This window comes from Stegostoma tigrinum, chromosome 2 (assembly GCF_030684315.1).
Source record: "Stegostoma tigrinum isolate sSteTig4 chromosome 2, sSteTig4.hap1, whole genome shotgun sequence".
Classification (NCBI taxonomy): Eukaryota; Metazoa; Chordata; class Chondrichthyes; order Orectolobiformes; family Stegostomatidae; genus Stegostoma; species Stegostoma tigrinum.
The window spans coordinates 43,165,109-43,177,442 of NC_081355.1; the positions used below are offsets into that span (position 1 = coordinate 43,165,109).

General features: G+C 42.2%; 1 protein-coding gene across 1 annotated transcript in view; it reads left to right on the forward strand.

The window, feature by feature from the left end:
• The first annotated feature begins 1,850 nt into the window (after positions 1-1,850).
• The window catches only part of LOC125462634 (tRNA selenocysteine 1-associated protein 1), a 48,629-nt gene continuing 38,145 nt past the window's right edge, over positions 1,851-12,334 (forward strand). Inside the window, exon 1 of the mRNA XM_059653773.1 lies at positions 1,851-4,190. Coding sequence (XP_059509756.1) covers positions 3,975-4,190 — 216 coding nt within the window. The 5' untranslated portion in view covers positions 1,851-3,974. The remainder of the gene's footprint in view (positions 4,191-12,334) is intronic.

Here is a 12,334-nt window from a genome sequence, read left to right on the forward strand (position 1 = left end):
TGTAGAGGAGATTTACTAGGATGTTGCCTGGTATGGAGGGAAGTTCTTATGAGGAAAGGCTGGGGGACTTGACGCTGTTGTCATTGGAGAGACGAAGGTTGAGAGGTGACTTAATTGAAACATATAAAATAATCAGAGGGTTAGATAGGGTGGACAGGGAGAGCCTTTTTCCTAGGATGGTGACGGCAAGCACTAGGGGGCATAGCTTTAAATTGAGGGGTGAAAGATATAGGACAGATGACAGAGGTAGTTTCTTTACTCAGAGTAGTAAGGGAATGGAACGCTTTGCTTGCAACGGTAGTAGATTTGCCAACTTTGGGTACATTTAAGTCATCATTGGATAAGCATATGGACGTACATGGAATAGTGTAGGTTAGATGGGCTTCAGATATGTGACAGGTCGGCACAACATCGAGAGCTGAAGGGCCTGTACTGTGCTGTAATGTTCTATGTTCTATTAACTTTATTTGAGGAATATTTTCTTCTGGCTTCATTTTGCCAGGAGATAAAGCAAGGTCATATGATACTGCATAATTTTTTGGAATGACGCCTTAAACTACATCTACCCTAGTGTCTGATTCTACATGTTATTTTACTTGTTTGCAGTTTTCCGTGGCTGTTGTTATCCACTGTTTCTGCCTCTCTTGCTTTTGATCTTAACATACTCCAATGTGTTGGTCATTTTTGGGATGCTCTGAATTAACAATAGATTTTATGTCTTGACCATGCTTTGTTTGCTCAGTTGAATTGTCTCTTAGTCAAGAGTTGACTTGATCTTAAGTGGCCAGGCAATGCTTCTTCTAAAATTCCTGACAATTATTGTTTTTCTAAGTAGTTCTTCTTTTAAAATGCCATGTGCAAACTTCTTGTGTAAGCCAATGTAGATTGTTGATGCAATGTGGTTCGCTAAGCTTGAAATTGTAAAAACCTCTCACTGTACTCCTAGATTACATTTGACAATAAAGGATATTCTAGTTTATTCTGTTCTATTCTATTCCATGCTGTGTTATTCCACTCTAGTTTTAGTTTGTTGAACAATTATTTTTTCTTGCAGATTGAAGTGTATATTGAGTGCTTCTCTTAACACTTCGTACATAATGATTTCTTCATTGACCCCTTGACTGTTCAGTCACTCATTTCGATTTGATTTATTGTTGTCACACATACTGAGATACAGTGAAAAGCATTGTTTTGTGTGCCACCCAGGCATAATTAATCATGTTACGTAAGTACATCAAGGTGGTAGTACAGAATGCAGAATATTGAGTTACGGCTACAGAGATGGTGCACAGAAGGATCAAATGTAACAAATGAGAGGTCTGTTCATAAGTCAGATAATAGCGTGGAAGAAGTTGTTTTTGAATCTGTGGGTACATGTTTTCAAACTTTTATGTCTTCTACCCGATGGAAGAGAATACAACCCTGCCTTTGATTATATTGACTGCTTTCTCAAGTGCGGGAATTAGAGATAGTCAGTGGAAGGAAGGCTGGTTTGCATGGTGGACTGGGCTGCATTCACAACTCTCTGTATCTTTGGTTTTGTTATGGCTGTAATGTTCTACATTCTATGCTATTTTAAAGAATATTTATGGTCTGCTGAGCTCTTAAATTACATTTAAGAAGGCTGTTTATTGCAAGTGCCACCACTAGGTGGTGTAGCCATCAAGCATGCTCAGAAACACAGGTTGCAAAGCAACAGACCATCATCATAAGACCCTGATAGCTGGTCATGTTATTTCCAGCGAATTGGTTTGTCTCTAGCGCCATCGTACTTTTGATTATTTGTAATTATCTCTCTGCCTTAATTAATCAGTTCATAGGTTATCCCTTCTCTTGTTTTTCAGCTGCCAACACTTTACTCACACTGTTGTATTAATCTATTGACACTTTTGATTACCTGCAAAGACTTGTTATTCAGCCTATCGACACTTGACTCACACTTTTGGTACTTATATGTTGAAATTCATAATTACCTGACAAGATCACGCGTGTTGACAGAAACGTCAAGTTTCAGCAGAGATGCAAGAAAGCAGACAAGATGCCGAAAGGACTACAGATCATGAACCTATTCAAGTCACCTTACAACACAGACTACACTGAGAGACTCTGCCATTCTACTTCTTGCACACTCTTCATCCATCTCGTGCACCAGCTCTAAAGCAGATGCCGTATTCTTGAAACCAAGATAGAGCTCAGCTTACGCTCAAGACACTGCCAAGCAGACAAGGCAGTGGAACTACATCACCTACATGCATGCCAAGATCAGGGAACTCGAGAAATTCAGTATCACTGCTAGCAGCAACCAAGCCTTCCCCAATATCATGGTTGAAACCTATCACCACAGGGAAGTCCATTGTGAACTTGTCTGACTACATCCTTCAACCAGATGAAATTGAAATTCCAGCTGACGCTCAATTTCTGCCTCACTATCAAAATGAACCTCACTGCTCATGTGGCAGACATAAAGGAATTCATCAGGCGAATGAGGCTCCAAGAATAATTCCACAAGCCCCAAGATGTCTGCACCATGCCCAATAAGACAACTAAGAAATCAGAACAGTTGACAGAGAGATCTGCAGTGCAGCAACCGTAAAAGAAAGAATCAAATTGGACTCTCCAGAAGGCTGTTGCCCTACACCTGACATGTATGCTGAAGCCATTAGGAGATGTGTCAATGCCAGTTTCATCAATCATGCTCACAAGGTAGTCCAGAACGTCACCTAAATAAATGCAATGCATTCCATGCTGTCAAGACCAACCAATACATCGTCATCAAACCAGCCGGCAATGGAGGAGCTATTGTCAAACAGAATAGAATATACACTGCAAAGAAATGTCCCGACAACTGAACAATCAGGAACACAACACAGTTACCCACCGATCCAATCAAAGAGCACACCCTCAACTCGACAGACTGATCAAGACCTCTGATCCAGACCTTGAGATCACCCTATGTGCTTTTGTCCCACTTATTCATGCGTAGGAGACTTCTATTGCCGTCTAAAAATACACAAAGCCAACACACCCTCACGCCTCATCATACCAGGCAACGGGTCCCTGTGTGAGAAACTCTCTGGCTATGTGAAGGCATCTTGAAACCCATCATACAAAGAACCCCCATTTTCTGTCACGACAGTACAGCTCCTTACAGAAACTCGGCACCCACAGATCACTAAAACCAGGGACATTCCTTGCCACAAAGGACATTTCGGCACTCTACACCAGCATCCTCCATGAGGACGGCGTTGCCACAACTGTCTCAGCACTTAACATTGACAACTGCCAATCTCCGGATGCCATCCTACAACTCGTTCACTTTATCCTCGACCACAATGTCTTCATCTTCGACAACCAGCCCTTTATCCAGACATATGGAACAGTCATGAGGACCAAATTTGCACCATAATATGCCAACATTTTCATCACAAGTTCGAGCAAGCCTTCTTCGCCATACAGGACCTCCAACCAATGCAATACACCAGTTACATCGATGACATCATCTTCCTTTGGAAGAATCATTAAAACGACTGCACAACAAAATTAACAAGTTTCATTCCACCATCAAACCCAACGTGAACTACTCCTCAGAATCAGTTTCATTCTTGGATACATGCATTTCCATCAAGGATCGACACCTGAGTACTTCCCTCTGCTGTAAAGATAACCTCAGATGCTCCACTTCTCCAGCTTACACCCTAAACATTAAAGAAGCCACCCCCTATGGACAAGCCCTGCGTATACACAGATCTGCTCAAAATGGAGGAGGAATATGAAGAACATGTACAGATGCTGGAAGACGCCAACATAAGAATGGGATCTGATGCTCAACTCATTGATCGACAGTTCTGACATTCCACAGCGAAAACCACAGTCATCTCCTCAGAAGACAGAAGCAGGATACAACCGAGTGCACTTTATTGTTCAGTACTTCTCTGGAGCGGAGAAACTATGCCACGTTCTTTACAACCTTCAGCATGTCATTGATGACGATGAATATCTTGCCAAGGGCATCCCTATGCTTCCACTACTCGCCTTCAAACAGCCACTTAACCGACCATTGTTTGAAGCAAACTAGCCAATCATCAGGAGAACAGCGATCACGATACCATACAACTATGCCAAGCTCTGCAAGACATTTTCAGATCATCAGTACGGATACTACCGTCACACGTGAGAACATCAGCCACCAGGTACACCATCTCCTGTTGAACTATAACCTGGTATCATGTGACATCTGACTTTGTTGACCCCCAGTCCAGTACCGGCATCTCCACATCATAATACTGTTGCTGTATAGGATTTTTAGGTAAAGTAGAGGGGAGATATAAAAGTAGGGGCAGTAGCAATGTTGATTAAAGAAGCAATTTTATCTGTGAGGTGAGATGATATGGCGACAAGGATTGTCAAATGTGGCCATATGGTTTGAACTGCAGAATAACCGGTGGAAATCAATATTGGTGTGTTTTATAGGCCCCTTTTATTGTCAAAAGGAGACAGAAAAGCAAAAATACAGGCAGATTTTTGAGATTCAAAAGCATAAGATAATAATAGTAGGAATTACATCTACCTTATTAACCGGGATAGAAACAATGTAAAGAACACAGGAGTGCGTAAACATTAGGAAGCTCAGAGGAACAGGGGGATCTTGGTTGTTTGTCATAATTGGGTTATCAGCAGGAGACGAGTGGTGGTGGAGGATTGTTTTCTGACTGGAGACATGTCACCAGCGGTGTTCCAGAGGGATTGGTTCTGGATCCTCTTTTGTTTGTTACTTATACAAATGATTTGGGTGTGGATATACATGGCATGGTTAGTAAGCTTGTGGAAAACATTGAAATTGGTGGCACAGTAGTCAGTGAAGAAGGTTTCTAAGATTTCAAAGGGATCTTAATCGAATCGATCAGTAGGCTGAAAAGTGGCAGATGGAGTTCATAGAACATATAGAACAGTACAGTACAGCACAGTACAGGCCCTTTTTCACCATCCACTATACCAATTGTAGTATCATGGTGATAGAAGCATGTACAATTACATTATTAAAAAGGCACTTGGACAGGTTCATGGATAGGAAGGGTTGAGAAGGATTTGACCAAATGCATGCAAATGTGACTAACTCAGTTTAGGAAATCTGGTTATCATGGGCAGTCTGAATAAAAGGTATAACATTTTGGTATAATAAACAGGGTTAGGACCCAACAGTGTGGACTCAGACCGTTCAGCCCAGCAAGTTCACACCCGCCCTCTGAAGAGCATCCCATGCAGAGTTATAATCCCTATCCTGTCCCTTCAACTTTGCTTTACCCATGGCTAATGCACCTCACTTACACATCCCTGAACACTATGGGTAATTTAACATGGCCAATCCACCTAGCCTGCACATCTTTGGATTGTGGGAGGAAACCAGAGCACCCAGCAGAAATGCACGCAGACGCGGGAGAACATGCAAACTCCACTCAGTCACCGGAGGGTGGAATCGAACCTGGGTCCCTGGCACTGTGAGGCAGCAGTGATAACCATTGACCCACTGTGCTGCCCAATGGTAGGTCCTTGGGGTGTGTTGTAGAACAGAGGGACCTAGGGGTTCAGGTTCATAATTCTTTGACGTTTGCATCACATATAGACAGGGTGGCTAAAAGGGCATTTGGCTTGCTTGCCTCCAACACTCAGACCTTTGAATATAGGAGTTGGGATGTGTATTGAAGTTGTACTGAAGGCCATACTGGACCTGGTGTTGGGGAATGAGCCCGGCCAGGTGGTTGAAATTACAGTAGGGGACTACTTTGGAAATAGTGACCACGATTCCATAAGTTTACAATACTCATGGACAAAGATGAGACTGGTCCCAAAGGAAGAGTTCTAAACTGGGGGAAGGCCAACTTTACCAAAATTCAGCAGGATCTGGGGAATGTAGATTGGGAGAAACTGTTTGAAGGTAAATCCACATTTGATATGTGGGAGGCTTTTAAAGAGAGGTTGATTAGCGTGTAGGAGAGACATGTTCCTGTGAAAATGAGGGATAGAAGTGGCAAGATTAGGGAACCATGGATGACAGGTGAAATTGTGAGACTAGCTAAGAGGAAATAGGAAGCATACATAAGGTTTAGGCGACTGAATGCCGACAAAGCTTTGGAAGAATATCGGGAATGTAGGGCGAATCTGAAATGAGGAATTAAGAGGGCTAAAAGTCTGAAGGTGATATCTTTAGTAAACGTGGTCAAGGAAAATCCCAAAGCCTTTTATTCATACATAAAGAGCAAGAGGGTAACTAGAGAAATGATTGGCCCACTTAAGGACAAAGGAGGAGAAGTCAGAGAAAATGGGTGACACTCTTAACAAGTGCTTTACATCAGTATTCACCAAGGAGAGGGACATGATAGATGTTGAGGTTAGGGATAGATGTTTGATTACTCTAGGACAAGTCGGCATAAGGAGGGAGGAAGTGTTGGGTATCCTAAAAGGCATTAAGGTGGACAAGTCCCTAGGTCCAGATGGGATCTATCCCAGGTATTGAGGGAAGCAAGAGAAGAAATAGCCAGGGCTTTAACAGCTATTTTTGCAGCATCCTTAAACATGGGTGAGGTTCCAGAGGACTGGAGCATTGTTAATGTTGTCCCCTTGTTTAAGAAGGGTAGCAGGGATAATCCAGGTAATTATCGACCAGTGAGCCTGACATCAGTGGTAGGGAAGCTACTGGAGAAGATACTGAAGGATAGGTTCTATTCCCGTTTGGAAGAAAATGAGCTTCTCAGTGATAGAGATAATGGTTTTGTGCAGGGAAGGTCATGTCTTACCAATGTAACAGAATTCTTTGAGGACGTGACAAAGTTGATTGATGAGGGAAAGGTTGCAGTTGTCATATACATGGACTTCAGTAAGGTGTTTGATAAGGTTCCCCATAACAGGCTGATGGAGAAAGTGAAGTTGCATGGGGGTCCAGGGTGTGCTAGCTAGATGGATAAAAAAACTGGGTAGGCAACAGGAGACAGAGAGTAGTAGTGGAAGAGAGACCTGTGACCAGTGGTGTTCCACAGGGATCCGTGCTGGGACCACTGTTGTTTGTGATATATGTAAATGGTTTGGAGGAAAGTATAGGTGGTCTGATTTAGCAAGTTTGCAGATGACATGAAGATTGGTGGAATAGCAGATAGTGAAGGGGACTGTCGGAGAATGCAACAGAATATAGATGGATTGGACAGTTGGGCAGATAAATGGCAGATGGAGTTCCATCCTGGCAAATGCGAGGTGATGCAGTTTGGAAGATCTAATTCACAAGTAAACTATACAGTAAATGGAAAAGTCCTGGGGAAAATTGATGTTCAGAGAGTTCTGGGTGTTCAGGTCCATTGTTCCCTGAAGGTGGCAACGCAGGTCCATGGAGTGGTCAAGAGGGCATATGGCTTGCTTCCCTTCAACGCTTGGGGTATCGTGTACAAGAGTTGGCAGGTCATGTTGCAGTTGTATAAGACTTTGGTTCGGCCACGTTTAGAGTACTGCATACATCTGGTCACCACATTACCAAAAGGATGTGGATGCTTTGGAGAGGGTGCAGAGGAGGTTCACCAGGATGTTACCTGGTATGGAGGCCACTAGCTATGAAGAAAGGTTGAGTAAGACCATAAGACATAGGAGTGGAAGTAAGGCCATTCAGCCCATTGAGTCCACTCCACCATTTAAATCATGGCTGATGGGCATTTTAACTCCACTTCCCTGCACTCTCCCCATACCCCTTGATTCCTTGTGAGATCAAGAATTTATCGATCTCTGCCTTGAAGGCATTTAACGTCCTGGCCTCCACTGCGTAGGTTAGGATTATTTTCATTAGAAAGACGGAGATTGAGGGGAGACCTAATTGAGGTCTGTAAAATCATGAGGGGTATAGACAAGGTGGATAGTAAGAAGTTTTTCCCTGAGTGGGGGACTCAGTTACTAGGGGTCATGAGTTCATAATAAGAGGAGGAAAGTTTAGGGGAGATATGCGTGGCAAGTTTTTTACGCAGAGGGTGGTGGGTGCCTGGAACACATTACTAGTAGAGGTGGTAGACACAGACATGATAGTGTCTTTTAAGATGTATCTGGACAGGTACATGGATGGGCAGGGAGCAAAGGGATACAGACTGTTCGAAAATAGATGACAGGTTTAGACAGAGGATCTCGATCAGCGCAGGCTTGGAGGGCTGAAGGGTCTGTTCCTGTGCTGTAATTGACATTGTTCTTTGTTTTTTGTACAAGATGTTGGTGAGGTCTCTTCTGAAGTATTGTGTGCAGCTCCAGTTGCCCTGCTACAGGAAGGATGTTATTAAATTGGAGAGGGTTCAGAAAAGATCTATGAGGATGTTGCTAGGTATGAAAGGTTTGAGTTGTAAAGAAAGGCTGGGTCGGCTGGGATTTATTTCACTGAAGCATACAAGGTTGAGAATTGGCCTTGGAAGTTTATAAAATCGTGAGGGTTATGGAAAGGGGTAGTGGCAGGTGTCTTTTGCCTAGATTGGGTATTTCAAGACTATTGGGCATATTTTGAACGCGAGAGGAGAGAGACTTCTAAAAGTCATGAGGGGCAAATTTTTAAGAGGGTGGTTTGCATGCACATTAAACTTTCTGAGGAAGCAGATGTGGGTACAACAATAATGTTTAAAAGACAGTTGGATGGATATATGAATATGAAATGTTTGGAGGGATATAGGCCAGAAGCAGACAGGTGGGATTAGTTTGGTTAGGGATTACGTTCACGTGGACTGGTTGGACTGAAGGGTCTATTTCCAAGCTGTACAACAGCATGACTCTATGACTAAAACTCTATATCCTTGAAGGTAGCAGGACAGGTTAATAGGGCTGTTAAGACACTTGTCTTTATCAGTTATGGCATAGATTATATGAACCGGGAAAATATATCAGAACCGTGCTGAGCTTTGGCCTCAGTGGGAGTAATATGTGCAGTTCTGGTCATCACACAGCAAGGATGATTGCGCTGGAAGGAGTGGGGAAGAGGAAATTCATCAAGATGTTGCTTGGGATCGAACAGTTTAGCCATGAAGAAATACTGGAAGAGATTGGATTATTAACTTTGGAACAGAGATGGATGAGGGAAGACCTGAAGGAAGTGTTTAAGGTTTTGAGGGGCATGGTCAAATTAGATAGAAAGCAGCTATTCCCACAGCTGAAGGTTCAATGACAAGGGGGAATAATCTTAAGGTGAAAGGTAGGAGGCTCAAAGGGGATTTGAGGAAAAATGTTTCACCAAGAGGTAATGGTAATCTGGAATGTACTGCCTGGGACGGGAGTTAGGCAGGACAAGTGTCATAATACTAAAGCCTATGTCTGTGGGCCTAGTGCTGGAAGGTGGGACTTGTGTAGACTAAGTTTTTTTTGATGGTGTAGAATTGATGGGCCAAAAGGCCTCTTCTGTATTGTACGATTTTATGAATTCTTGAAATGTATTTGTAATTTTTTTTAGCAGGAAATGGCAAGGCCCATGAGAAAAGGGGTCATTCTGGACATTGTTTTAGGGAATGAAGCTGGTCAGTGGGAGAATATGTTTGTGGTAGTAATCTTTAGAGGTATGAGAAAGGGCAGAGAGCTCAATTGAGGAAAGTTAATTCTACTTAGCTAAAACATGACTTAGCAAAAGTGACCTGGAATCAGTTATTTGAAGGTAAATAACTGTCAGAGTAGTGGGAAGCCTTCAAGGAAGAAATAAAATCAAATCTGGAGTCCCCCGCATGTTAGGGAACATAGAACAAAATAAGGCAAGTAGGGAATGGTTATGCCAGATACATTGACAGCTCAGGCCAAGAAAATTATAGAAAATACAGTAATAAAATTTAGAATGAAAGTTCGGAAGCAAAGAAAAAGTATGAAAAAGATTTTTATGAAAAAGGATTTGCATAAAAATCAAAGAAAACTAAGTAACATTTTACAGCTACATGAACAGAAAATAGCTAAGCAAGGAGTAGTGCAGCATAAAATGAAACCAAATGTGGAAGTAGAATAAAACGGTCATGGTTCTTAATCAAGACTTTGTCTTGTCCTCACAGAAGAGAAGAATGCATACGTTATGGATAATAATATGTGCAAAATATTTGATAATCATAGTAAGCGAAAAGAAAGACATGCGTTTAATGCTTTTCACAACTATCAATGCTTCAAATCACTTTATAGGCAGTGAGGTACTTTTTGAAGGGTAATTGCTGTATAAATGTAAAATTGTAGCATTGAATTTGTATTCAGCAAGCTCCCATAGATAACAACATGGTAATGACTAGATAGTCTGTCTTATTGTAACTTTGAGTATGGAATAAGTAATGGTCAGGATACTGGGAATAGCACCCCTGCTTAATCTTTTAAAGTAGTGCATTGGAATCTCTTGTATCCACCCAAGTAAAGTGGAGGGAACCTCAGTTTAAAAACTCATCGAAAAAGGTGGTACCTCCATTAATGTGATGCTCCCTCACTACTGCACTGTCATTGCCTTGATGTTCATGTTTATGTTCTTATCCCTGAAGTGGGACTTGAACCCAAGGCTTTGTGATTCAGAGGCAAGAGTGCTGTCAGCTGAGCCCCCTCCTTAGATCATAACTATGTTTTGGTGGAGGGGCTTGCATGCTACGACATATCCTTAGCGATTCCAATTAGGTGTCCTTGCTGCTAGTAGAGCCACTCTTAGCGTCTTAATTGGGGTGAGGTGCCAGACAAAGTGTGTCCAAACATTTCAGTAGGTCTGGCAGCATCTGTGGAGGAGAAAACAGCATTAATGTTTCAAGTCTGGTAACCCTTCCTCAGAACCGGGTCATCGGACTTGAAACATTAACCCTGTTTTCTCTTCAACAGATGCTGCCAGACCTGCTGAGCTTTTCCAGCAATTTTGTTTGCTCCTGTTTACAGCATCCGCAGTTCTTTTGGTCCAAAAATTTGTCAGCTGTACAGGTGAAAAAGTCTGGGGGCCTTACAAGCTGCTGAGGTGGAAGAATGCTGCAGCTGCAAAGTAATTTTAGGCATGTCACTGAAATCTGATCACGAACACATCAAGATCATATAGGTTGTGTCACTGCCCCAAAATACCTGTGTTAAACAAAGACCGATACAGGCATCTATGAGTCTTTTGCCAAGTACTACGGTAGGGGAGAATTGACAACAAGCTGTGTATCTGGATTTCCTTAATAATAAATATCACACAGGTGACATGCATGAATGTCATTGGACACCTGTTTTTAGGATAAAAGTGTGTTTGGCACCAGCATGGTTGATTGAGTGGCTGTCTTCAGAATACCCTGTGCAGATTCTGAATAGGGGAGGTACTAGAAAAGTTGCCCTAAAAAATAGGCTATCCCATTTTCTCCTGTCTGGGAAACCTATGGAACCATCACCATAGGCACGAAAGGAAACTCTAAACTTTGCAATTTGGAATGTTAGAACACTTCTGGACAACATCACGAGCAGCCAAATGGATAGAAAGAATTGCACTCATATCACGTGGGCTGTCAAGATGTTGCTGCCCTGAATGCGACTTACCTTCCTGGGAAGAGAAAGTTGAAGAGACAAGCAGGGGGATCCATTTTCTATTGGAAGGCAACAATGACAGTGACCCTCATATCCAGGGAGTTGATTTTGCCATTGGGAATGGGATCTTAGATGCAGCGCCAGAATTCCCCAATTTTACAAATGTATGGCTTGTAATACCACACCTTCGATTGTGGCAGTAATTAATATGCCCCTGCTGTTAGCATTTAGGTCCTAAACCTTGATTTATTGCTATTCTTTTATGGCACTTGAGCATTGCATAATGGTCAGCATTTATTGCCTATCCCATTTATTGCTGCCCTTGAACTGATTGGGTTTCTAGGCTATTTAAGAGAGTAATTAAGATTCTGCCGCGTTGATGTGGGTCTGGAGCCACATGTAGGCCATATCAGGTAAATATGGTAAATTTCATTCCCACAAGGACATTAGTAAACCAGATGAATGATCATCAATCGAACCATGGTTATTGCTAGATCAAAAGGTAAGTATCAGAGGTTTTAATGCATTTAAGAGTAAATAAGTCACCATAGTAGATAAAATATGTTCCAGACTGTTAAGAGAAACAAGGGACAAAATAGCTCTGACCATCATTTTCTAGTTTGCTCTGGCTACAGGTGTATATCCAGAAGGTAAAATACATATTTGCATGTCTCTCTTGCACAATGTCCTGTTGGTGCCTCTGACCTGTGTAGCACCTTTTTGTTGGTGATTTTTTTTTCTCTGGGTGAAGGCCAGGGTCTTTACAAAAGGTGTAGCTGGTGGAATATGTCCAACGATTTCCTTCCATGTCTCACTAGCATAGATTGCAGTTGATACTGAG